The following is a 27,968-nucleotide window of genomic DNA, read 5'->3' on the forward strand; positions in this document are numbered from 1 at the left end:
AGTCAAGTTTTCCATTTTAAAGCAAAATACAATACTTGTACCGAGAACTGAATGTTAACACACAAAAGTACAATAACATTGAGCAGAGTGGTTTACAGTATCAAACAAGCCGGGCTATCATTATGTTCTCCTTGCATCATTTAAAAAAAGATCAATTTCCAATTTGAAATTGTTTTTGGCATTCACTAAAGATTAATTTACAAGGCTGCAGGTTACAGCTTTAAAACACAACATCTCTGTCATTGCAAACTGCATATTGGCACATGACAATTATGAAATCTAACAGAGTATGTAAGAGAGCATCTCTTGCAATTACTTAAACATTTGTATAATTGCAGTTCAAGGTTAAAGACACAGGTGTTAGTGCATTAATAGAGTACAGTGAGAGAGAGAATAAAGAGCTTTTTTTGTCTAGCTTCTTTTGGATTTTTAACTGGCAAGTTAATCTTTTAACTTCTCTTTTTTGCTGTTCAACTTTACTCATCTTCTACTCTAATCCCACGGTCAACTTCTTCTCCTGCTCATTCTTGTCATAAGCGCCACCACCAGTCATTAAGTGTTTATGTGGGTGAAATTGGCAGGGAAATCTGACTTGTTGAAAAGCACGTGTTGTGTGAATCAGACAAACAACAAATGGTACACGTGCGTTTATGAACTGTATCTTCAGTTTTTGGAGCGAACAGGGTGCTTGTTAACCGAGTTTGTCTAAATATATATTCGCGGATCACATGCAGACCGAACAGTGAAGGGTGAACATACCGGGTTACGGGTCAAAGGTGATCCACTTCACTACTAGCTCTATGTCACAATATTGTTTTTCCTTTGTGCTTTTGTCTTGACCAGACCTCGTATCTCAAGAGATTATCGGTCAAATTAAAAGTTTTATAAAAAAAGTTTAGGATAGAAGATGAATTTAATGTTAAGTATTGTAATGAAAGCTTTTCATAGTAAACATGTTAGAGCATTTAAATGTGGTACAGAAATAACCATTACTGCTGTTATGATTGCGGAATTCTGATTAGCCCAATAATTATGGGAAGACAGGAATTAGTTTAATTTTAATGTTATTGAAGCTCAATTAGCACTGCGGACTCCCTGAATCAGACTAATCAAATCAATACATTTTCCAAATCACTGTTCCTAAATGGTTTTGCAATTAAGCGATGTTGATATGTTAAGTTTGAAATTAATCTGAATTTAAATGATTGGCTTAGCAGACACAGACACTTCACACTTTGTCTTCTGCATCACAGAATACTGAATGAGAAATCCCCTTGAACGTCCTTTGGAGGAAATCAAATGGCATAGCATTACAAATTATAGACTTCACAGAAAAATTAAAGAGGAATGACCAATAGTTTATTGCTGCCATGGTTGTATTAAACATAGAACCAACTTCAATAAAGTCAGGCAGGGTGACAGTTTAATCCCTGGCTCTTCCGGTGTGCGTGTCAAAGTGTTCATAACAAGTAACTGAACAAATATGAATATGAATGAGATTCCATCCCTATTGGGAAGCAGTTGATTGTATAAAAGTGTGTGTGAACACAGGTGAATATTGTGATGTGGGAACACAAGGGACTCTTTAAGCAGTTAACCATTAATGATTGTCTCTTTTAATTACAGTCAATCAATGTGATATGTGAGCCTGAATGCTGGCAGATTTCTTGTGTCGAAAGGCTGTCATAACGAATATATGCACTATTATGTGTGATGTCATGAATGGGTTAAAAACTCCCTTCATATTGGATTAGTCATATTGGAGTTAAATAACAACTGCACCACTTTCATGTCTGTATGCTTAATATGAAGCTACAGCCTGGAGGCAATTAGCTGAGCTGGAAACAGAAAAGCAGCAGGTGGGCTCTGACAGAATCAGCTCTTACAGCACCTCGCCAAACTCCCTTTTAAAAAAGAACAAAAAATTGACTGATTGAATTGCAGGAGAGATAAGACAGCAAAACCAAGAGAGCAGTATCTATCAGAGAAAGAGAGAGAGAAGTTACACTGTCCGTACACCCCTCTTGTAAATGCAATGAACTGGTCCTCGTCTTTGTGCTAAGCTATGCTCACTAGTCACTGGCTGTGGCTACACTTTTCTAATAGAGACTAGCTCACAGGGGTGCAAACTTGTCACCTTTCGGCGAAATTCGCCGCTTTGGATCCCAAATAGGTCATTTGTGTGATTCATTTAGATCTGCATTAAAAATATTTGGAGGAGGGGGGTGGGGGATAAATCTGCGACGCGAGCTGTCATGAATCTAAAACCTAATTCATGCTTCTTGCGGCTGGCGAGCACGGTCCCTGCGAATGTTGAGTCGTTTCATACTGACTGTGGTCAGAGCGCTCAGAACTCAACACAGCCTGAAGAAAGTAGGCTACTTCCGGGTCCTGTAGCCAATCATTGCGAATCGGTCGGCGCGAACCCGTCCGCGTTGTTACAAAATGTTGGAGGTGCGCGGCTGGCTGGGGCGCTCAGACCCTCCGCAGACCCTCCTCTCACTGGCCACGATTGCGCAATATCGCCACGCGATAAATTCTGCAAATTCATCCCATTTATAAAAAGGGACTCAAGGTTGGGAGCACAGGTTTTTCATGTTTCACTGAAGCTTCATCAAAAAGTTAGAACAGAACATAGATATCGACAAGCAGTTATGTTTTTCTTATTGTTTGCACTGCTTCTTTAGTCGGTCTGAATGCTAAAATCCTCTGTAAATTAACATTTTAAAGCTGATATTTAAAAAAATTCTTCCCAGGGGTACATGCCCCCGGACCCCCCTAGGAGGTTTGGATACATGTTGCTTTTTTCATCCCAGATGAGTTTGCACCCTTGAGCTCAGATTGAAGACTAAAGAACGAATCTCTCAGGATAAAAACATAGCATCCCTTACAGTACATACGTTGTCATTGCATGAGTTAAGTGTTCATGCGTTTGGAGATGCTGGGTAATTCAGCGTCAGAAAAGGGCAGAATTAAGGCCAACGTTACTTACAGTTGAGCATTGAGGCAGCCAAGCTAATTCTTTGTTTTTGAATTAGTCATCACTAGTCAAATCAGAGAAGCTTTTAATGGTCTGTGTTTGATCCTAAGTGCAACACCCTCAAACTCCGGATATGCTGGAAATGTATTTCACTTGGAGCTTCAATACAGAGTTACTGAGAAAATATAACAAAGTTCAGGCCAATTTAAAGACCAAAGCTGAAAAGTCTGTATAAGGATCCAGGGGCTCGAGCTGAGTGGACTGAACCTGGGCACAGAAGAGAGCCAGGAGATCTCACCCTGATAGATGGACACTGACAAACGCAGAGGCAGATCTCGAGATCAGAGACAAAAGAATCTTGCATTTCCAGGTGAAGTGACAAAGTCTGGTGTTCAGAGGCTGATGGGGTCGGTAACGGCTGATCAAACCAAGGATGAGTGTGGGAAAGTCTTGCATGAAGGCAAAGATTGATCTGGCAAATTCCTGGAGGATGAGAGAAGTTTAAGTATCGTATTGATTGCAGATAATCTGTAAATGCAAGTTGTGTGCTGTACTGAGTTGCTTGATAAGGTGAGCATTACCGGTGGGGAAAATGGAGCAGGAGTGAGGTGACAGGAAAAATACTGAGATCAAAAGAGCAGAATTGTGACATTGCTATGAAATGAATTCGAAACCAGCTGTAAAAGTGTAACAGTTGGTCAGGAATTTAGTATATTGATGCATGCCTAAGGGCTGAAAATTGTGATGGCAGCTACTTTAGTCACTGTTTGGTAGATTTGTTTTTTAAGGGTTTTTAAGGCTGACATGTTGTAGGTAAACGAGTGTTATGCAGTGAATGTAGAAAAAACATATTCAGATGAAACCATCATTGCCTCTAGACCACAACAAAGTAGATAGTGAACAAAGGATGTTTTCCTCCTCAAGGTTTGTTGACTGTGCTCGAGAAATCATTTTCTTGCCTCCATCTCTGGGGATTAATGAAGCCGAGGAGGACCTGAGCACAATTTATCTGCAGGTGTTTTTGTATTGTATACCTCCATTCTGGTTTTGATTTGATTCTCTCATCCCGGCATTTGATTCTGTGATGTCTTCTCACAGAGTCTGACCTTGGTTGAACTTTATTAATTGTCATCTGGATTTGGGAAGCTGAAAAGAGGATTCACGGAATATTAATAATAACTGTTTTCTATTGTGAAAGATATTTGCAGAAATCAAGGGAGATGAGTGTTGTTTCTGATAGGGCTACAGTCCAAAAGAGGGGAAAACATCAGTGGGATGAATGAGAAAGGACCTTCAAGAAAAAAGTGGCAGGACTGATAAGATCGTAGAGCGGCAAATAGACATTTTGTTGGTTACAAACAAAGCTAAGTCTACACAGTTATTTTGGGAATTTAAGATTAGGGCTGCAGTAACCAATTCTTTTAGCAATCGAGTAATCTATCGATTATTCTGGTGATTTAACAAATAATCAGATAAAAATAGTGTGTGGCTAGCTTTTTTCTATTAGATCACTTTCTTCATTTAAGAGTAATAAAAATATACGAAAGAGAAAATAAGATGGGTCTCCTAAATTAATGTTAACTTAGTTTCCTCTTTTGAAAAACAATATATTTCCTTGCCTTATTATGTTTTTTTTTTTTTGTTTGTTTTTTTTACAATTTCTTTATTTTTATTGATGCTCATCTCAACTTTTGCAGTATTTTTGCTGCTGGAACAATACAAATTCCCGTATTGTGGGACTTATAGAGGATTATCTTGTGTAATAGGCCACATTTTTATGTTCATTGGACTGGCAAATGTAAATTACAGAGTTTTGAACAGATGTCCTACACCTGCTCATACTCACTTCAATCGACTTAAAATAGCAGGAGCAGGAAACACATTATTTTTTTTACTGTTATTTAAAAAAACAAAAAAACATTTAATACTAAAATTCTTTGGCTGAGAGCTGGAGCTCAGGAGGGTTTTAAGTGTCTTGACAAACCGTTACATCGTGCCCACCTGTCAGTCATGTCAGCTACGCGCCTAGCTACGGATAATTCCTATCGTTCATAAAATCAAAACGGATGCATTATAAAAAAAATCACCCGCCGTACAGTATGTGCCAGTGAGGACAATAACTAATAATACCAATATAGTTTTTTGGACCAGACTGTTAACATGTTAAATTATGCTGTAAAAACTGGCTTTTTGGCTGTTGTGTGTACGTGATTTCTGGAGCTCCTGGGGCCAATTGAAGGACAGGAACTCAACTTTAATCAGCTAAAAGTCAGACAACTCCTCAAGGATTACAATCTTTCCTTCATCAAGCTCATCCACAGTGACTGACACAGCTTCTTCCCCGAGAGAGTCCCGTCTGATTTATATTTCCTTTTGAGACTGATAAATTCTAGCAAAGACAGAAAAGGCAGAAGCTAGTGCTAGATGATATTGCTGAAAGTCCCAGCCTTCTCAAAATCACCCATATATATTAAAAGTACAAAAAGACTGTTTGTACTGAGACACACTTGTAAACAGACCCACCCCAGTGGCCGTCTTTCGCTCTCTCTCTCTATCTCGTTAAGAGTCAATGTAGCTTGCCCACCGACGAGCTCTTTCCCTCCCTGCACTATAAATATAAACCAATAATAATCCATACAGATCACCAAAAAGAGACTTTATTAAACAGAATAATAAGCGGTGTTATGAAAAATGGATGTATTCGTCAAAACCATCCATAGAGATTTTGCAATATAAAAGGAGTGTGCTCTAAGCGCATGTCAATTAAAATAAAAAGTCAGCAGAGGCTATAAAAGCTGTCCTGGTCTTGTCCAATGTTTCAGAGAAATATCTTTTAAACTGCCAATAGAATACAGTATAAGAAAGACTTTTTGTAATTCAAAGAATGGTTTCAACGCTACCTTAGATATTACAATCACCTGATAAAAGCAAAATGTATTTCATTAAATGTATAAGATTGAACGGTCACTTCCTGAATTATGTTACTTGCTCAAATGTAAAGTGATTCTTATTCACAAGTAGAATTGTGAGAAAGGCAACCACACCAGCACACTCGGATCATTCGTCCAGTGTAAAGAGACAAGGATATGATTAAGGCTGTGGCAGTAACCGCAAAAATTATGTAACGCATCCCATTCTTCAACCAGCATTTGTCACAAGTCATCCAAGTCAGTGGTTGTGTTGATCAATCTGGCATGAACAGCACACCCAAGCTGATCCCACAAGTGTTCAATGGGGTTGAGGTCGGGACTGCAGGTAGGCCCCTCCATCCTCTCCACTCCCAAATTCTGGAGGTGGTCTCTGATAAATCCCGCTCTGTGGGCACGAGCGTTGTAATCTTGGAGGATAGCGTTCAGTGCCAAACTGTGGAGATGTGGGATTGCCACTGGTTGCAGAATCTCATCTCGATCACTGTCTGCATTGAGATTGCATCCAATGATGACAAGCCTTGTTTTTCCAGCGAGGGAGATGCTGACCCACACCAACACTGCCTCCACCAAAAGCTGTTACCCTATCAGGTTGCCTGAAGCTCTTTCAGAATGAGCCCCAGGTGTGCCCATAGCCTACTGCCTGCTCATCATGGCGGAGGCTGTCTGAAAGTGTTGCATATGATTTGGTGCCTTGGACTGTGTAAAGGGCAGCAGTGTGTATTGCTGCCTGCTTCCGGCTGCCTCCAAAATGAAATGCTTGAATTTAAGAACTTGTCTTGCATGCACAGTTCTCTGAAAAATCTATGTGAAGAACAGCTTTAGATTCAGCGATGTTATGTTCGAGGTATCAGAACTGTTCTGCTTGGTGGATCCAGTTGAACTAAAAGTTCTAGCTTTTTCTGAAAGAGTTGTATTATGTCCTGGATTGTCCCTGTCCATGTTTGTTTTAAAACATTTGCAAAGGTTTTCCCTCCATTTAGGAAATGTTACTTCATCGAAGCAGAACTTTAGACATACACGATCAATGCAGGCTTTATTCTTTGGGTCACACACAATCAGACTCACTAACTCTCTGAGATGCTATTTGGCAAAAACCTATTTTGCAGTTGGTGGAGGAAGAGGTTACCTCGTACAAGGCAGTGGACTGCATCCCGCTGGATTCCAACCCACTTGTCTGGTGGAGGACCAATGAGTCTACATATCCTCGAATTGCCAAGTTAGCAAAGCAATACCTTTATTTCATTAAAACTGACATTTTCGAAGCATTTGTTTTAAATTAAGCATTGAAATATTTTAAGAAAATGAATTACCTGTTCTTCCATGGTTACAATCTCTGTGATGATGCCTTTGAAGACTCTGTCATGACAGGCAACATCCACATGAGCAGCGTTTTCCCTAGGTTTACAGCGTTGGGGGGCTGGGGACAAGCCGACATGCCGACACGACGACACAAACACTTGAAGGAATCTTGGTGTTCATGGGTTACTTTTAATGACAGCTGTCCTTTTCTATTGGAAAGGTATCCTTAAATGACTTCTTTCCCTGATTTCCGACTCTATCCACTATCATATCCCTACAATAAAAGCACAAAAAGCCCAAAAATAAATCTTTTTATAATGGTAGGGGAAACACTGACATGAGGAAGGGCCTTGAACCTTGGGTCAAGAGCTGTGCATTTGTGGAGGAAGTCAACACAAGCTGAGTATCTGTTATCTCTTACAGCAGCTTTGACTTCTCTCACAGTTGGACTATCCTCCTCATTGGGTTGCACTGATTTGAGCACTGTTGTTTTCAGGGGCAGTATCATTGATACATAAGGTGTTGCTTCAGTGCTCATCAGTGTTGTGATTGTTTTTAGTGGCCTAAGGACCTCGATTACCTCCTCTGCAATTCTCACATCTTGATCAGACAAGGTGGTTATGTCTTTTTTCTTGAGGGCCTTTTCTGTTAGAGCTGAGTACACAGCTGCCTGTTGCTCAAGGTACCTCTCCACCGTATCATAACTGGAGTTCCAGCAGGTGCTGACATCATGTATAAGGGTGTGCTTTGGTATATTGAGCATCTCCTGTTTGCTCTCCAATGTGTGAGCAGCTGTGGTGCTACGGTGAAAATAAGCCACAACTTTTCTGACCTTACCTAGCACTCTTGACACCTGGTTCAGTCCTGTTGCTTTATGTGATGCTAAATTAATTGTATGTGCAAAGCACCCAATTTGGGTCCCAGTCCAGCTTCTCTGACTGCATTCACAATATTTCTAGCATTGTCTGTGGTGACAGGGATTAAGGTTTCTGGCCTCTCCAAATTCCACTCTAATACAGTCTCCTTAAGTGCCTCTGCAAGATTTGAGCTTGTGTGTTGTTCATAAATTGGGCGAGTTTGAAGAACATGGCTTACCATGTTCCATTCCGGTGTGATGTAGTGGGAGGTTACCGTTAAGTAGCTCGCTAGAGCTCTGGATGTCCATCCATCAGTTGTGAGTGCTGGACAGCTGAAGCCTTGGACAAGTCATGTACAACCGCAGCTTTAGCTTCTTCATACAGGGTTGGTATGACTTATATCGCGGCTCAATTGTCTTCAACATGTGTTTGAATCCCGTGTTCTTAACAACCGAGTAAGGTCGTAAATCTGCTGCAATGAAAACTCCAATGGCATTTGTAATAGCTTTGGCCCGCTCAGAATGATTAGGAAAGGGCTGTTTAAATGCCAAAGTGAGTTGAGTTTTCTCCACGGTCTCCTTTCTTCTAGTTCCAGTTATGTTAATGTTCGCGTGGTGCCTTTTCAGGTGCTTCAACAAATTAGACGTGTTGCCAAACAACGTCGGCACACTACTCTTGTCAACTTGTCTTTGTCCACTGTTGTATTTCACTGGGAAACCAAAATGTTCCCATACAGGAGACCTCAAAGATAGCGGGGGATCTTCCAGCTCGAGCTGCTGATTTGTTGTGGCTGCCATGCCGCTTGCCATCTGTTGTGTGCTGTTTGTGGTCCGTGCGTACTTGGATCGGTCCGCGGGCCGGACCAAAAGCCCTGTACCGAAACGGTCCGGTCCGAGTATGTGTACCTTTACACCCCTAGTAATAATTAATCATTAACATCCCTAACTGAGTAGCTGTCATGTTCTCCATGTTGTTCTCTGATGTGTGTCTTTTATTCTTTAAATGTATTTATGGCTGTATCTGATTAAAATGACTCGAAATAAGCCCTTGGTATTCAAATACAATTTTTTCACAGAGTACCCAGAAACATCATCAGGGTTGGAACGTAGACCAACTGGTAAATGGAAAGCTTTGCCTTCTGGCTCAGCTCTCTCTCCACTCATACAACGCACACATTACTGCTGATGCTGCACCAACCTGCCCAGCAATCTCACCATCAAGTGTAACCCTTCCTCGTGAACAAGACCCAGATATACATGAACTCCTTCACTTGGGTCAACAACTCAACCCTTGGCAGAGAACCGTTGGCTTCATACTTGTAGGCGCTGACCCTCATTCGACCCACATGAACTCAGTCACATACCATCCCAAGCCACAAACCACTCCAATGCCTGCTGGTCCCAGTAAGAAGCTAACAGAACAACATTTGCCAAAAGGTATTTTTTTGTGTGCATTTTTACCCCTCAGTCATTATTTGGGACCAACACAGCACTACTTAGACTCAGTCCTCAGGTGTTTTCTTACAGCTATTGATTTTTTTGACACTTGTTATAAAGTAATTATCACACCTACTGGATTCCCTGTTGAATCACAGCTCTCACACAGCCAATTTTATTGTCTGTTGTGATTTTTAACCCACTTGGAACTAAACTCTATTACTGTCTGGAGTCTCTTCCCAGGCCAAACTTGATTTTTCAAGAATATGGAGAGCAATTTTCTTTGTTTATCTTTTGCTCTATTCAAGGTAATTGAAGCTCCCTTTCACAAGGACTTCCTGTCCTACATAGTGTTGAATTTGTGTCCTCAAAAGCCTTCTGTGCCTTTTTAAAACGACACACATGCTAATGCTTCCAATTAGATACAGACATCATACGTGCAGGCCGCATCTTTGTATAACATTATCATTAATCAATGTACTTTTAGAAAATGTCTGAAATCTGCTACTGAGGATGATGTGTTTAACATTGTGAACAAATCTGATATAAGAACACATCTGCATAAAAACACTTTTAAATCATTTCCATTGTAGTTAACTTAATGTAGGATAATGAGCTTACAGTACAGCTATATAAAATACTATATTGTGTATGGCTCCACACAACGCAGCTTAAAGTCTTAATATGCGATTTTTCACACTTAAATGTAATATAAATCAAGTATATCCTCTGAAAATAACTCTGTGAGTAATGACTGTCTACAATGGGTTTAACACCCGAGTCCCACTGTCTGTGATGTTTTCAGAGTTTTCAGAGTCCTATCTTCAGTTTGTTTACATCGTCGGGACGGCCGGCTGACTCCTCCCCTCACGTATAAAAGTTGTTTAATTGAGGGACTAGAGAAAAGAAGAATAACATACTGTACTCACTGCTTAACTGTGTTTCTAGATCACGCTCATTTCGGGTAAATTTACATGCAGTGTGAAGATACGAGCATAATAAAGATCGCTAGCATTAGCATGCTAACACAACAATGCAGCGCGAGTTGTTTTGGTTTCATGCTGGTGCTCAAGATCTACTGGATCAAAAAAATCACATAAAGCCTTTAAGTACCTCTAATCACCAAGATGTGCTGTTCCACTTTTGTGTTTACTTGGTATTTTGTGCCACTCTGGTTGTGGGAAAGTAAAAGGAGCTTCAATCAGAGGTGGTGTAAGTATCCAATAATGGATATGTAAATGGAAAAGAGTGAGAATGCAAAACAGCAAATGCATAAAACCACAAACTGACTTTTGTTTCGAGATCTTGCAACATTGGAACTCTAGCTGTTAACGACAGGGAGAAAAATGGCTTTCCTACAGTTGATGTAGAAAGAAGTATGCATGAACACCCATGTCAAATGTGTCGTGCAATTTAAAAAAGTTGTGAAATTGTGCACCCATGTTTAAGCCAAGGATAGATGTACCTTTGCCTCCAATCATCTGTTTAAAGAGCCTTAAGGTCAGTCAATGAAAAAAACAAACACAAAGTTAATGTGGAAGAAATTATGTTTTTTGTTACTGAACTAGCCTCTGAATCCCAGTTAAGCTTTTCAAGGACAAGTTGAGTACTGTATGAAAGCAAGCTTTGTATCGGTTTGTGCTGTTGAATCTGTATAGATTATTATTTTATACAAGCTCAATGTAGCCATGGAGACATAGTGAATGTCTCATGTAATTGAACCACTCTCATTGTGCTAGTTCAAAGAACACATGAAGACATGTCTTTTCATTTTATTTATACATTTTCAGTGTAACAACAAACAGCACAGCTACAAAAGCACCCACCCCTCATGGGTTAACCAACACAAAAAGAGGTAAGAAAAATAAGGCACATGACACTAAATGAAACAACACAATTAAAAAAACATACTCTTGTAGAAGACCAGGGTTTTTCCTGGCTCAAAATCAGGCGGTGGTGGTACCTTTCCTACCATGGACTTTACATATGTACCGTGCATGCTGGCTCAAGCAACATTTGGAATTCTAATAATTGTTTAATTAAAGAGATGCAAAATCTCACATGAAAACCTTATTTTTCTTCTAAGGAGCAATATGTAAGATACAGAATTAAATCATAAAATGAGCTTACTATATCATCAGACACTAAGGAAACATTGTTGTTCTCTGACAACAATGCAGCAGTAAGTATGTCCGTCTCTTAAGTTTTGATCCCAGTCCGGAATGGTCTATTAATTTTGCCCAGAGAGAATGTAGGTGGTTTTAAGGCACCCTCACATAGCCGTTTTGGGTTTGTTGTAAGTGGGACAGATTTAGCAGAAATGTCATGTAATTTAACTGAAAAGATTTTGGCTGTTCTGGTTGGACATGATGAATATTGATCAGAGATTCTGTCAGCTGTTTGGTAAGTTGGCTGCCCGGCTACCGGCACAGTTGCCCGGCTTGAGTACAGGACTTCAGTCCGCCAGGATTTTGAACTTGTCAGGCCCAGGACAGAGGGTTCAGTGTGAGTGTCAGTGTTTGATGACAGGGAGAATGTTAAACTGTAGCAAAGAGATGAGTAGCGAGTTCAACACGGACTCCGGGGATGGTGAAAGCACAAAGTGTTAGGATGGGAAAGCGGGTGCAGAGGGGCTTGCACTAGCTCCAGGCATCCCAGGGCTACAGCCACAGACCCATACTCGGCTCTCGTCCCCGATGTCAAAATCCCGGTCGGACACGCTTTATCTCCGCATTTCAGTAACATTGAAGTTATCCTGTGTCTTTCAACGACACAACTTCCCCTATCTAAACATAACTTTCTGTTCCTAGCTGACTCTCTTACTCTATCCCGTAGGCTAAATAAACAGTTCCACAGCGTTTTTGTGTTTGCTGTTGTTTTCTGATTGTGTGTGTTTTTGACTTAAGGTTCGTTTCTGTACTTGCAGCGCGTTTGATGCTTATGCAGTTGTTTTGCCTATTTGCAGTGCGTTTGTGTCTTTGCAGCATGTTTCAGCCTTTGCATTTGTTGTGGTAGTTTGCATTTCCGTAGATACTGCCATAAATAGTGCGGTCGAGAACAACATGGAGAACATGACAGCTACTTTGTGGATAATTGTTTCGTCATGTTAGTCAGATACAGCCAGAACACTCTGGATTTCTCCATAATGAAGGCCGTCAAGGTTGTGTTCCCGTGTGCTTGTGCTCGTGCATGAACTGTACCGTGCCGAAGCACACCTCTCTGAAGCGTGCCAGGACCAAGGAAGCACGGTACACTTTTCTTTTAAGTTATTTAAATGCCATTACTAAATGAATCACATGATTTAATGGATGCATATTATAGTCTGAAGTCTTTATGATGTCACCTCCGTCAGATGGATTTTGATGATTACTGTCAGAAGAGGGATTGCTGGTTTGATGTGATTTGGGATGATACATTCTTTCTATTTAAGTTTGTACCCATCACTTTCTTTACGTTTTTGTGATAACAAAGCAAAGACTAACAATTTCACAATGAAAAATAAATGTATTTACTCCTTACTATTTACCTTATCAAGGTACTACTGTAAATAGTTAATACAATTCACATTCAAAGTTTTCATAGGTTATATCAAATTTCATCTAAAAGTTTTAAATAACGGAGAGAGAAACTCTGACAATGACATTTTTTGTCCAACACAAAGTAAGACTCAAGAAGAGGAAAACAAAAAGCTGTTGCATATGTTAGAGGGCAAATGGGTTGTAATGGTCTTGAGCTTCAGAGGTTATTTGCAGCAGCTGTGAACACATTTGGCTCAGACATCTAAACCATTCTGCAAACCAAGAAGTGTTTGAATATTAAACTCAATGCCAAGAGGCTAATTGCTACCAACAAACTTGGGAGGCAAATGTGTGAGAAGGGCTGCTTGCAACATTTGGCTGTTTGCTAGTTTAGAATGCTACAATTAGAGTTGTCGCCGAAATGTGTCAGTTTGGTAGTGGTGAAGACTGTCCCTGTTTTTGTTGTCAAGTGAAAAGAGCTCTTTAAGTTTGGGCTTCACAGGCGTCTTAATTCTATGGTGATCAAAGTAAATGAAGTACAGAAGAAAATAAAATTACTACCTAGAGACGGCTGTTGGGCCATTTTCCTCTGCTGTGCTCAGAGTGAAGTGAAAATGCTGTTACTATATAATGTCAGTGGGTTTGAAAATGGTGTAAACATTGGGAAACTGGCAAATCATTCTTATTTTACTGCTTCTACTCGAGGCTGTCTCCATAACTACTACCTAGAAATGTTTGGTTTTCATATTCCATAAAGTAACAATATCATACAGTAGCGTTAGGGTGTGGCTGGAGGTTATCATAAGCTGTAGTCTAATACCGCTACCTGGTTATCAAATATATTGTTTAACTTTAAAATATCCCTTCTGATTTTCTCTATCATCTGCTCAGTTGCTGATCAGGTGAGGCTCATAAATGATAAGGATTTGTGAAATATAAAGGATTTTAAGCCAGCAGTAAGACACTATAAGAACATTCAAATTTCACAGCCCTGCTCTGGCTCTCAGTACTCACTCTACCTGTCAGCCACACCCACCTCACCAGCTCGCTCAGCTCACCTGTTCTCTCAGCTGCAGCTGATCAGTAATCAAGCCACTACAAAAGCTGCTGCTCCATTGCCAGATTGTCATCGCATTCATGCCCGTCTTTCTAGCGGGTTCCCTTGGACTGACTTCCCGGTACTGACCCTGCCTGCCTTTTATTCACCTTCTCTGGCAAAAGCCTGGTAATTACCTCAGCCTTCTGTCCCGACCACAAGTTTTGCTTCAGCGTGTCCTGGTTCCTGTTTGCCTGTTTTCCAGGCTGAGTGTGAATTACCTGTTTTGTCGGTCAGAAGTTAATTTTCCTGTGTTCCCTGCCTTGATTGTTCTGCCTGATCGGGTCTGGTATGTTTTTCTGTGCCATCAGGGGCTACATTCCTCAGCTGGGTAACAGAGACATTGTATAGTTTGGACCGTGATTATCTGTGCTTGCCATTGTATCACCTGCTGCTGAAAATGTTGGGTCCATGCACTTTACATCACGTTTTCTAGCCTGAGTGAGACTTCAAGGAATAATGAGTTCATGGCTGTTTTATTGTAAAAACTCTGTCAGCACAGCAGGAATGTAGATGAGTGTGAATTAAAACCGCTGCATGAATCAGAGCCTGAATCTGTTCTTATTTCTGGTTGCCAATCAAGTTGTGCAATTGTAATGAGTGACGTCAACTTAAGAGAGATGCAACTCCTCCTTATAATTTTGGCTGAGTAAAACTAACACAAAATGGTGCCATAATTAATGTTCTCATCCTATACAAGCCCTTTCCAACTCTCTGGGTACTTCTAACTTAATGACGACTTCAAATAAAATTACACTGAAACTAATCTTAACATTACAGAGAATATTCAAGTACCAACAAACCACTATCTGTTACTAATCTACTCCTTGTTACATCTTATACAATGTTCCTCAGTGCGATATTGTCTGTCCTCAGTCAGATGTCGACCACACAGCCCGGAGCGTTGGCTGTTATCGCATCAGATATGACCTTTGCTCCAGATTCTCCAATGCCATTTCCCTGCAAACTGTAGAAAAAACATAAACTGTAAAAATCAGTGAAACATGTAATCACCCTTGAGATGCAGCTTTTTTTGTGAAAATGAAGAGACGTTGTAGCTGAGAAACTCACCTGATGTATGTTAATTGGTGGTTTCCCTTCAAAGCTGTTGCAATGAATATGGCTCCATCCATACCGAGAGAGTTCTCCTGCAAGCTAATGATGCGCAAAGACAAATGTTTTTTTCTTCAAATGTCAGTTAATATGTTGCTTTTTTCCCCAATGTAATACTGTGGATTTGGCAATCCTACTGCCAACTATATCAAGGTTCAAAAACATAATTTACATGGACAATGTCATTACAGAATAAGGCTTTCTTCTGGATTTTGTAAATTACTGTGTGACAAAAAACGCTAGCTCCCTGCTGTTTACCTTTTGAGATCAATAATTGAGTCATATAAGATGTTTCTTAGAGGCTGTTTCCTTTAAGACTTAAGTGTTTGAAACTCAAATGGAACATATCCGTCAATGTGAATTCTCTGCTCAAAAAAATCCTGTTGACAGTATAATATTTTGCTTGCTTGTCCGAGGAGTGTGAGTCCACATGGCTCATTATAAGTGTCAGTCAGGACTTACTTCAGAGACTTGAGGCTTCTGTTGCTTTTCAAAGCGTTTGCCAACTTCTTGGCTCCCTCCATCCCAACAGTGTTCCCACGTAGACTAAAACCGTAGAAAATGTGTTATCATTGAGTATAAAACACAGAAGTTGTTATACAGAATTGACAGATTGTGTTGGAACTGGGAAATATTACATTTTCACAACTAGCAGCCTTCTGCTGGTTGTATCATATTCAAACTAGAGAGGTTTAATAAAGAGGGCTCTGACTTAAATCCAGTTCATGCATGTGATGTGTTTCCTCATACACACACATTCACTTTTTGTTTTAAGAATATTATTGTGTTTGGTCTTTGAATTGTTATGGTATGTTTGTTTTCTTGTAAAAAGTGTTGGCAGTCAATAAAGTTCATTATTTTGATCACTTCCAGTAACAAAGTAGCAGTTTGACACAAGACAGAGCATGGACTCACTCCAATGTTTGCAGGGTTTGGTTCAGTGTAAGAGCGTCAGCCATTGCAATGGCGCCACTTGTGCCTGCTGAGACCCCCTGGAGACTGAGAACAGCACACAAAATGATCAACATATGGAACAATAGCAGGCAACAACTGTCACAGAACATCAAAATACGAAAAAACGTATATCATGTCCAAAAATGAATTATTTCCTCAGTTTTTAGATACTTGACCTAGATGCTGAAACATTTTGAATCAATATTTCAAAAGGATTGTAATGCAAACCACAATGTACGCAGAGAGGCATTGGTCTTCAGGGCTTCAGCTAGAAAAATTACTCCTTCATTCCCAATAGCATTCTCCTGTAGACTGCAGCAAAAGACAAAGCGACAATCACACACCGAGACACAATTGTGAATGACAAAACAAAAGCTTTTGCTGAAATTTCACGTATGTGCTCAGCTGCTGCCAAGGCAACGAACAATCAAAGTAAGCAGGTAGTCATTTTCTCACAGCCATATCAGCTAAGGCTTGTTGACATGTATAGCCTCGAATGTAAGGGAATCAATTTAATTGCCATTTGCAGGGTGAGAAAAAGTGGAGATGAAGTAAGTGTAATGGGGATTGATAATTGGACGCTGATGAATGCAGGTGTCTGAACTATTGGCCTTACTCTAAGAGCTGCATTACAGTATTGGAGACGAGAGCATCAGCCAGAGCTTTTGTGGCAGAGGACTTGATGAAATTCCACTGAAGACTGTAAAAAGAGAAAGAGAGGAATTTAATTATGAATTTTGTAAAAATAAAGGTTATAAAATAACTTGCAATGAAAGTATATTATATTAATCCTAAATTAAAATGATTGACCTATTTCATTTCTTGTATTCTGAGTCCAGGGACCGTTCCTTTAGGAACAAGGTCTGCACGTTGCAGTCTTGTAATCTATGTGGGTGCTTGCATCGGAATAAAAAAACCTTACTGCAAAGATATGAGGCCTTGATTTAACTTGATTGCTCCAGCTATAGCTTGAACCCCTTCATCATGCAACAAGTTGGCTGTAAGGCTGAAAAACACATGCACAGAGAAAAAAAAACACATGGAAATGACACACAGTAGATTTCACTCAAGGATCACAAAGTAGAAGTACAAGTGGTTAAGTGTTAGACTTTCATAGACTTCATGTGTAATTTCAGTCTTCCACTGCTAAGCACAACACACACAATATGTCTGCTTTCATGCTGATAAAACACTTAGCTTTGAAGTTTAAAAATTCCACCTCATTTAATTTGGCAAATGTGATTGTAGAAATTATCATAAAACTGGAGTAAATTCATACCATGAATGTGGAGGTGTGAATGTCACCATATTTATTTCAACAGCTACTGAGTTCTTACTGTAGATTTCCACAGAGAAATATCAGTCTTGGGGAGTGACATTTACTGAGCAGTTGATTATTTTTACGCCTCTGTGGGGCTTTAAACTAGGCTACAACTCAGAATAATGAGCTGACTCACTCAAGGTCCTGCAGAGAGTGGTTCTCACGGAGGGCGTATGCCATGTTCTTTGCTCCTTCCACTCCAATTGAGTTCTCCCTTAAACTTAACACATGGAAAAATACAAGTAAAGGGGAAAAAATTGTTAAGAAAACCTCAGACATATTGAATGGCTCCATTAATTTCAAGATCAGGATAAGCTTAAAAAAAATCCAATTATGTTGATTCAATATTAAGTTTTTAACAGTCTTTAAAAAAAATTCTCTAAGCCCAAGACAACCGATGTTTAAACGTCACAAGCTCTGCCCGAGGTCCTGGCTAATGCTAGTTCACCGGCTGTTTTTTTTTAAAATATAAACTTTTATGAGGCAACTTTTCAGACAGCTGGAAGAAACTTTACAGCAAACTTTTGTCAGTTTACTTATTGCCTATTATGTGACACCAGAGATATATGGGTGGAATCCAATCATCCAGTTTTAAAAGGAATAAAAAAGAGGATTAACAGTTACTTTATACTTTATTTCAGACCCATAGGTCCATATACTTATAAAAAAAGCACAGATATATAAATACAGTTACTCTGGAGATATTTTGTTATAGATGTCATTAATGGCTTTTGTTTTTCCTGGAAAGCTGTGGTAAAACTTAAACAAGCCTGATACTAACTTCAGAGAGAGAAGACCTCGGTTTGACCTCAGTGCCTTAGTTAAGGCTGTCATCCCCTTGTTGCTGATGGAGTTACTCTGCAGCCTGCCAAAAGAAAGAATGCAACTGTTATGTTCAAGACAACCTAAATAATTGTTTCATGGTCTGGGAACCAATTATAATAACCCACAGAGTTGAGTAAAATGTATTATTAAAAAATTGTTTGCAGATAATATGGAGGCAGCAGTGCCTATGCAGAAGGTACAGTACTGACTGAAGTGAGAGCAAAGTGTGGTTGACTGTCAGAGCCTCTGCAAGAGCGATTGTTCCTTTGTCCCCCAGCTGGTTACTACAAAGACTGCAGAGAAAAACACAAATAGAATGGCCACTTAAAAGAAAAAAAACACTATGTGTCCCAATTACAGACACTGTAGTTTGAGGATAAGGTTAAGCCAAAAGTGAGTCTATGAAAGAGCTAGTTCTCATCTAGTACCAAAGTAACATGAAAAAGAAGGGCTACAGGTTAAGATAATGTATGCATGTAAAAACTAATTGAAGAGTACATCAACTTTGTGAGCGTCAGGTTTGTCTTCAGTGCATCTGCAATCCTCTTGGCTCCTCCCGCTCCGATCATGTTCTTCTGCAAACTGAATGGTTACATGGAGAAAGAAAAAAGTCCTAATTACACCGCATCTTCCAAGTGTGCACACACATGCTATAAAAATAGGACATTGTACATTCAGTGAAAGGTCAACAAAACTCACTTTAGAGACACCAGTTTGCGGTTGCACTGTAGTACTTCTGCAAGGGCCCGAGCACCTTCCTCCTCAATGGCATTGTTCTGAAAGCTAATTATGGGTTATGAAAATTGAGCCATTACACCACCTGAAATGTTTTTCTGTAGGACATTTATGTACATAAACCAAAATCTATGACAATTATACTTACTTAACAGAAACCAGAACTTGGTTCATTTTAAGTGCCTCAGCCAGGAACTTTGCACCTTTAGAGCCGATGTTGTTGTTCCGGAGACTTAATTATAAATTGATGGTTTAAGTATGTACAGAAATAGAAAATGATAACATACTGTACCAATGGTTATATAAGGGGTATAAAGATACAGAGGTTACACATAAATCTCACTTAAGTGACGTCAGTGTCCGGTTCACCAAGAGGGCTCGACTCAGGGCTTTGGCTCCTTTGCTGCTGATGGCATTCTCTGCTAAACTGATGGGGTGAAAAAAAGCGGTATCAACCATAACAATTTTCATCAATGCACACATCCTAAAGCACATGAAAATTCCTTCACATGAGGTGCTGCAAAGAAAATGTTCTAACCTTATTTTCTGGATGTGGCAGTCCTTAGCACTCAGGAGGCTTCCAAGCAATTCCATGACATCATCTTTGAATTGATTACTCTCTAACCTGTGGAGTTGATGAAGTGTAAGTTTCACCCTTCAATCTTTTATCTGAGTTTGAGTTAATTTGGAGTTTTTGGAAGCTGACCTGAGATGGCTGCAGTACAGCAGCTGTGGGAGCAAACACTTCACTGTTGAGTAAGTCAAAGAGCCTGTTAAGTTGGTCTGTTCACTGCACTCTGGCGACACATGCAGCAGGTAGCCTAGCACGACACAGTGAGCCCTTGTTAACTTCCCTGCCAGACTGCGGAGTTGTAAACCCTCCTCTACACTCCGCAGCAGCTCTGTATGTTGCAGCTCCTGTAAACAATAAGCCAGGTTGACTGCGCGCAGGGATACCACAGCACCCCCGTTGACCAAAAGGCCTTGTAAAAACCCTGCTGCCCAAGCCTTCTGATTGCCATCATCTTTCCCAAGGGCCAGAAGGCCAGCAAGAGGTTTGACTACCCCTGAGGACAGCAGGCCTGTCAGGAAGCGCACAAACACATCCAAGTGCCCATCTTCAGCTTGTTGCGAGTGCTGCAGGGCACTCCTAAAGTGGTTCTGAAAACCGATCTTGGGCCAAGACATGGTGCTCTCTGAGAATAAATCGAAGATGGCCCGCTTGGAGGAGACATGGTAGAAAGTAGCTGCAAGAAACTCCTGCAAAGTCAAATGGGTAAACCTGAATGTTGTGTAAATGACAGATTCCTCTCTGACAAGAACTCCAGCACCAAGACTACATTGAGTTAGCAGTGGATCTATCCCATAGGCTCTGAGGTCCTGCTCACTGAAGGTGTACTTGTGTTTCAGGAGACCATAAAATGCAAGTCGCCCAAGGTTGCCCAGCAGTTTACGATTGCCACCATGAAGCTGCTCTATTTTTACAGGCTCCCTTCCTCTTGGTTCACCCACTTCCGCCTTCATAGAACAGAATTGAGCAAACAGCTCAGTAAAAGTTCTTGGAAGGCTCTCTTGTGTTCCACTCTGCATAATGTACATCAGAGTATCAGCTACTATCCAGCAGATTCCAGGTATGTAGCACATCACCATCAAGATGTTATGGGACTCCAAATGTGGCCATATTTTATTGGCATATTCCTTTTCAGAGAAGTGATGGTCAAGGAAGAGCTGAATATCCTTCTGGCTAAATCCTGGGATCTCCGTCACTCTGTCAACTAATCCTCCAGGGATAAGGGAGGCCACTCCTGGCCTTGATGTTACCCACACTGCTACATCAGGAAGCAGATTCCCTCGAATGAGGTTTGTTACTAGGTCATCAATGGGAACCTCTTTCTTTGGGTCGTTACAGGACGCTGCATCAGAGAAATTTAAAGTGCAGCGGAATTCATCCAAACCATCCAGTATGAACAGTGTGCGACAGGAGCTGCTCAAGACCAGACTGGGGTCTGTTAAATGAGGGAAGGCCATTTTCACCAGCCTCTCTGCAGACAGTTTCTCCAGTGAGTTGAGCTCGCAAAAAGTGAAAGGCAAGACGAAGCTCACATCTGTATAGTAGGCCCCCTGGCACCACTGTCTGACGAAGTGTCGGACCCAGGTAGTCTTTCCAATACCAGCGACGCCAACTGTGACTGAGACTCTGGGAGGTAAACTAACACGAGTCAGGGGCTCCAGGAGTTTAGCCAGCCCCAACTGTCTGAGGTGATTTCTTTTCCCTCCTCGAGTCACCCCCACCTGCATTAAGTCATGTTCCTTTTGCTGAAGGTCAGAGAGTCCATCAACTAGAAGTAAGTTTCTTGAGGAGATGTTCAACTTGGGGCAGCTAACTGAATCTCTGTCTCTGTGCTGTTCGTATTGTCTTAACAGCACCTCTTTGTGCTCTTTCACCATGGAATCTGCAGAAAATGAAAATAGTCAGGTTTTAAAGTTTGGTTTCTGAGTTTTTCATGGAAATTTATGGCATTCATGGTTTTTTAAATTCTCCATCAGGAGCCCTTTTGGGCTTAATGTGTTGGTGGATGGGACTTTGATGTAAAGCTAAGAGGACTTAGGATTCAAACCACATTCTGTTTAATAGAGGGTTTGCACTACACCCCCAGCTGCCATATGCTTAACTTTCTCTTGTCTTTTTTGGGCATCACAAACACAAAAAGAAATTCCATTTCAAGTCCCTTACCGTGGTTTATGATGAGCTGGGCCGGCTGAGAGTCTGAGCTCTCTATGAAGCCTCGGAGGGTATCAGTCCCTTGACTGTCCTTTCCAGATATAATGGTTGTGAGCATGATAACCTGGTCCTGAAGCTGGCCTGCTTCCTTGATCTTGGTTTCCTCAGTTGCAGTCAGCACTTCAACCCTTCTCAGGTGGGTTACGATCCCATCCAAGAAGGACGTGGTAATAAATCTTTGCAGCTGTTCTTGATGCTTTTGGATCCAGCAAAGATCTAAACCAAAACATAGCACATGGAAATCACAGCTATAACTGTTGGAGGTTAATTGAGGGACAAATGTTGTTAGTTCTCAGTGTGTTCAACAGAGGACTATAATTCATCAGAGGATTTGTGATTAGTCCCCCTGATTCACATATCCAGAATAATCAACAATGTAAAAAGCCAAAGAACAGAGATACAGAACATACAAAACCACAATGATTAAGGAACATTCATACACAAAACAAACTACATTATAGTACTGAAGTCTATTACTTTATTTAACCCTGGATTTACTGTGGCCTTCACTTGATATATAGGTTTCTCTCTGTAATTAAACTTTAAGTCTGTTGCCACCTCTAATGTTCTTTCTGATAAGTTCTAAGCCTCAGAATCTATTGAATTTTCTTATATATACACACACGTTTCCCCTCCTGCAAGTCTGCCAAGGACTTCACTGCAGCCAGCACCTGCTAACTTGGTTTTTAATTAGCAATCTTGAAAAGGACAGCCTATAAGAAAGTTCTGTGTAATTCTGCACTGATCACCTTCTAATAACTGCCACTGTCTGTATTTCTTCTTTCTCTTCATCATACTACATCATACTGTTTTCCATCTAACATTTCTCTAGTTTAAGTACAAGTCACAAAAAAATCTATTCTCACTTTGGTTGCTACAGCTATTTCAAATCTTGTTAACAACGCTGCTCTGTCGTGTGCAGCCACTGTTCTTAGGGGTGTCATAATGCTGTCATAATTAATTAATAGCAAATATACATTTATATTATATCTAAGTCTTTTTTCATTTAGCCTACATATTCAATATTTTATGTAAACCCTTGTTTTTCTCAAAAGTCTGTGAAAAAAAGACTAGTTGTCTGGGCCTGCCCATAAAAATCAAACGCTTGGTCAGTTACTTTTGTCTAGTGTCAGGACTGTGGAGGGGGCGTGGACATTTCTCCACCTCCAATGACAGAAAAAGTTTAAGAACCACTGTTCTATACTAAGACCCTTGACTTGGATAAAGAATAATTAACTTTTTCTTTTTAACAGGAGTGGTCAATTTACAAGAAAACAAAACATGTTATAGATATTCTGGGTACATATCTGTTGACTCTTCCTTGAACGCAACAGTAAGCCAAATTTGTCACTTTTTGTGTGCTTTATCACACCATCAATGGAATAGTGATAAATATGGATGTATTTTATGTCAACATAGAAATTATTTACCAAAATTAAAGTTTCTGCCAAAAATCAGAAAAACTATGGACATTCCCATCAGCCTCATGTGTAGATTGTGTTTGTGCTAACTACTGTGGCTGTTGTAAGCAGACTAAAAACTTAACTGAGATGACTAACTTGGGGAAACATTGTTTTTCTAAGGATATTAGCATGCTTATGTAAGCATTAAACTCAAAGAACCTAGGGGCTTCAGGCAGCCTCACAGGTGCCAGGCATGGCACAATACTCTCATACCAATTAAATAGATTTCTAATTACCATGCTGCAGCCTAAACATTATTATGTCCGATATTCATTCTAAATTCATCCTCATGAAGGAAATAATGTGTTATACACCATCTGCTGCCTTAACCTAATGCGTATTGATGTTGAGCTTGCAATCAATAATAATAATCAATGATGTTTTCTAAGCTCATATTCTTCTCAAAGGAGCACGCAGACACTAATGCATGTAAACAACACTATTACAACCTAGAAATAGGACAGTAGACGGCTCAGTTGTTTTTTTTGTGGTGCTTTTAGCATTTTTGCTCATCAATATATTATATAATATTATTTGTGTTCTGTGCATTGCATTGTGCATATCCCCATTAAACATAGAAGTGTTGTATTAAGACATCAAAGGCAAAAAAATGTGTCTACCCCAAGTCCAGGATTTTCTTACAGTTCTTTTTTTTTTTTTTTTAAGAAACTCCAAAAGCCAAATTAATCAGCTGCAGAGACCTTTATATCAACATCTCTGCACAGTAATGACATGTCATTAATTCCAGCCTGCGTTGAGCTTTCCACAGCAATTATTATCAACACTTGTAAAACATATACTTTCAACATGGTCCTGAACAGAAGAGTGCCCACATGTCTCCATGACTCCGAGCCTTTCAAAATTTCACTTAACATCTTATCATTTAGCCATGACGATTTCAGACCAGGCAATTTCATCTCTCAAAAACATGAAGGTAGTTTTTGGATTAATAAGGAGCAAAAAAAATGTCAAATTCTCACAAATGTTTTTTCTAACAGAGATTCTTCAATTAAAGCTTTCACGACCTGAGAAAATAAGTATCTGCCAGAAAAGTGACACCAAAATTTCTTAAATCTCCTTGGGATATCCAGACTCTCCATCCTCTGTGACTAAATGAAGATACACTGCTTGGCAATACAAACAGGCACATGTCCAAATAAGAGTTTCATAAGCTTTCCAACAATTTTCTTTTGTGTTATTTTCTGTGGCAGTCTTACAAAGAGATCAAAGTAACTTCAAACATCTTGCACAACTATCAGGACTCCCCCCAGGAAACAGATATGGTGACGTGATTATGTCGGAGATCGTTATTGGTTGTAACTGGGCAACAGTCACAAACAATCGCTTCAATCATGAAATGCATGATAGCTGCCTTCGTCAATATTAATCTTAAACATAAAAATGTAGTGTATGCAGTGCATGTCTTTCTAACATAGAAGTGTAAAGCACAGCTGGATTTGGAAACTTTAAGTATAAACATGATCTGAATGTAATTCTCTGAAAACAAGTAGATGAATAAATCCTGCATCAACAATTAAACAATTTAATATATTGCACCACTTTGGTCTTTGAACATTTAAACATTAATATCCTGCTCATTTGAGATGTTCCTAAACTAAACCACCCCTCTTATTTTGTTCCATTTATTATCCCCTCAGGTCCTCTGCTGTAGATGTTTCATACATTTTTCACACATTGGCTCAAAATCAGCTCTAAGTGGCACCTTATGCTACCTGCCTCTAAAAGTCTCCATCTCTTTAAAGATAGAAAAAAAAGTCTTCAACAAGTCTTGGACAAGATTTTTTTCATCGTATTCCTTTCATCTTATGTCATTAAAGCTCCTGTTGTGAGTCTGATAAGGCTCTTCAATCTGGGTTCACAGTCATAATAAGAGCAGAACATTTATATAATTGGATTTAATGTGGAAGATAAATTCAAAGGTCCGAAGTTGAATCAGAACTGAACATTGATCTTCCCAAATGTAGGGCTGCACATCAAAGAGAGAGAGGCAGCTGTCTATTTTCTTCATTAAATTTCCCTTTAATGAAACTGTTACTAGAATTGATACATATTCATGTCCTAATCCTAGGCTGTGTGTCTTTACGATCATCGCCTTTAATTTAAATTGTTTTTTTTATAAGAAAGAATAAAGAGGTAGAGAGTTCTTCAACCAGGAATACGCTGAGTGTATATCAGAAATGTGATGAATCTGTCAAATCCTACCTTTATTTTCAGTTTGTGAAGCGAGTGAAGAAGACGTAGTTTGAAGATCCATGTAGCAGTCGTCCTGCCACATAATACGTTTGCTTCGGTCCAGGATAGAATCGTAAAGTTCCCTCCTCTCCATGAGAAAGTTTCACAGGTTCTGCCCTCAGACTTTTCTGTTTGTCGATCTACACACACAAAAAAAACTGCATTATTGAGACGGCTATGCAACAATAAACTAGACATGACAATCCTCATAAAGTCACTGAGGTCTCAATATTTCCCAAAGACATCTTCCATTGTCTACTGTGCACTCCAAATGTCAACTTAATGTATTGCGTAAGTCAGGCATTAATGATTCAGTATGTAAAAAATCTAACAGATGAAACTGCAGCATATGGAGCAACTTCAGCTTTCACAGATATTAGGATCTATTCTGATCTTCAGTGAGGCAGCTCTGATAAACAGAAGACCCTTTAGATGTATTCATATATGCCTGCGAGTCTATCTTCATTCACAGACATGACATGCACTTTGGATGAAAGCGTCTTAAAATAAACCTCAGCATTGTGCTTCTTATCAGAGAAGACATGACTGCTCTTTGAATGTCTCTTTTAGAATGCAGCTGCATCTCTTACATATTCCTCTCCAGTGTTGTCATCTATTTGATGTGTGCTACAGTGTGCATGTGTGTAGTAGGTGAATATCGCATGAAAACATTGCTGATGTTGCTGCTACTTCACCTGGACATAGGCCGTGATCACAGCTGCATGCAGCATGACAAAATGGCACAGATTAATCGGGGCAAAGAATTGAGAATCAACCCCCATGGGATATATTCTCTCTTAAGAAACTGGATTTTTTTTGCACTTCTGCATTGACTTAATTTGTCAACACATGAGGTTGTCGCTTGAGAACAACACTAGTGGTTGAGAGCGCACACCCCATGTGTGGGGGCTGTAGTCCTAAAAGTGGGCGGCCTGAATTCGACCTGTGGCTACTTTCAGGCATGTCTTTCACCGATCCCTCTCTCGCCATTATTTCTGGACTCTATCCACTGTCCTGTCTCTACATGAAGGAATAAGGAAAAAGCCCCCCAAAAAACATGCCCACGGGGGAACAACATTTGCAAAGCACAATGTGCAACCATATGTTCAAACACTAATGAATAGACGGCAACTAGCTGAAAATGTATGAGCATTGACAAACTTCATGTCTCTGTGCCTCTGTTCTCTTTATCTCTTTTTTTGAGAGAGAGGAAACTGGTCAACTGCTAGCTGACAAAAGCGATTAGAGGTATCTCTGGGTTTTAAGACGTAAGCATTGAGCCATTAGTAGTTCTTCCGGTACTTATTAGACCTCTGATGTAAATGGAGCACAGGGCTGGATTGTGCTGATATTATCTGGAAAATGTCAACAGCTCATGTTTGAAAAGGGCTTTTGATGCTGCAAAAGTGAACTAAACCTTACTGTATTTCATCTGTAGGATTACATTGATTTCTTCTTTAACTTGTTCAATATGATGTTTTCACCCTAGCTACAGACAAGGTTAATAAATTAGGTAAATTTTTAGTCATTTAGCACATCATCTTAAATAACAACGGTAGTGAAAGTGCTGCAAATAGTAGTTTGAATTATGTTTGAGTGTTCACCTAGACAGACGGGAAATGGTGAATACTTCCTGTGTGGTTTGTTGCTGATCACGTAATATCTCACCAAGGAAGCTGATACATGAATTTAGGATGTACTCGAGACACGTTGCCCGGGTGTGCAGTTAAAAAAGTATGTTGTCAAAATGCCAAAACCACGTCAGAACACACCAGTGCAGTGTGTTGGGGAGGGTGACCAACTGTTGCTGAAAGTTGTTAAACACTAATGTCCATTTACTACAGAAATGCAAGTCTGTAAAATACCAGTTATAAACATAAACACACGCAGCAGTATCATCTCCATCATGCAGGCAAACCACCTGCTGTGCAGATGAAACATCAGGTAAGAGACCGGGGTAGGTCAGACGTGTATTTTGGCTCACAGAAAAGTAATTAAATTTGCATCGAGTCTGGAGCAGATAAATACTCAAAGCCATCACAGAAAGCTAAAAGTCCATGGCTGGATGAAGAATAGACAAAGTTTAGCTGTGGAGTTAAACATGTTAAGAGTAAAATATAAAACTCAGGTAACTCACCATTGGTTTTCTTGAACTTCTCTGTGGGTATTAAATAATGTAAAAAGCCGCTTGGACAGATGTTTGGTATGGAAACACCATCATTTCCCACGAGAGCAGCTATAGTGTGATTTTGAAATGCGACTCGGAGCAAATGTTTGAAGAGTCAAATCCGGTGGAGGACTAGCGAGCGAATGAAACGAGTGACAAAAAGCAGAGCACTTTCTAGTCATCATTCGTTTGCACTGTGGTATCGGATGCAGTTTCATGCAGGGCTCCTTCCGGTCTGA

General features: G+C 40.0%; 1 protein-coding gene and 1 long non-coding RNA gene across 2 annotated transcripts; one reads left to right on the forward strand and one right to left on the reverse strand.

Moving 5' to 3' along the window:
- Positions 1-11,567: 11,567 nt before the first annotated feature.
- LOC132955447 (uncharacterized) lies at positions 11,568-11,838 on the forward strand. The gene is made up of 2 exons (XR_009665929.1): positions 11,568-11,696; positions 11,758-11,838. It is a non-coding gene; the product is annotated as an uncharacterized LOC132955447 (long non-coding RNA).
- A 2,820-nt stretch (positions 11,839-14,658) lies between these two features.
- Positions 14,659-27,911, reverse strand: nlrc3 (NLR family, CARD domain containing 3). The gene is made up of 19 exons (XM_061028271.1): positions 27,700-27,911; positions 25,533-25,702; positions 21,799-22,062; positions 19,771-21,517; positions 19,603-19,689; positions 19,408-19,491; positions 19,213-19,296; positions 19,029-19,112; positions 18,828-18,911; positions 18,539-18,622; positions 18,286-18,369; positions 17,641-17,724; positions 17,106-17,189; positions 16,800-16,883; positions 16,412-16,495; positions 16,145-16,228; positions 15,692-15,775; positions 15,188-15,271; positions 14,659-15,083 (listed from the first exon to the last, which is right to left on the reverse strand). Exons 2-19 carry the CDS (start codon positions 25,654-25,656, stop codon positions 14,993-14,995), a joined length of 3,405 nt encoding a protein of 1,134 aa, XP_060884254.1. The 5' UTR covers positions 25,657-25,702; positions 27,700-27,911; the 3' UTR covers positions 14,659-14,992.
- Positions 27,912-27,968: the final 57 nt, after the last annotated feature.

This window comes from Labrus mixtus, chromosome 21, assembly GCF_963584025.1.
Source record: "Labrus mixtus chromosome 21, fLabMix1.1, whole genome shotgun sequence".
In the NCBI taxonomy this organism is placed as follows: domain Eukaryota; kingdom Metazoa; phylum Chordata; class Actinopteri; order Labriformes; family Labridae; genus Labrus; species Labrus mixtus.

Coding starts and splice junctions, on each gene's coding strand:
- nlrc3 (XM_061028271.1), bottom strand. CDS start 25,656: ATGGAGAGGAGGGAACTTTACGATTCTATCCTGGACCGAAGCAAACGT. Junction 19,297..19,407: donor CGGACACTGACGTCACTTAA/GTGAGATTTATG, acceptor TTTATAATTAAG/TCTCCGGAACAACAACATCG. Junction 18,912..19,028: donor CGCAAACTGGTGTCTCTAAA/GTGAGTTTTGTT, acceptor GTAACCATTCAG/TTTGCAGAAGAACATGATCG.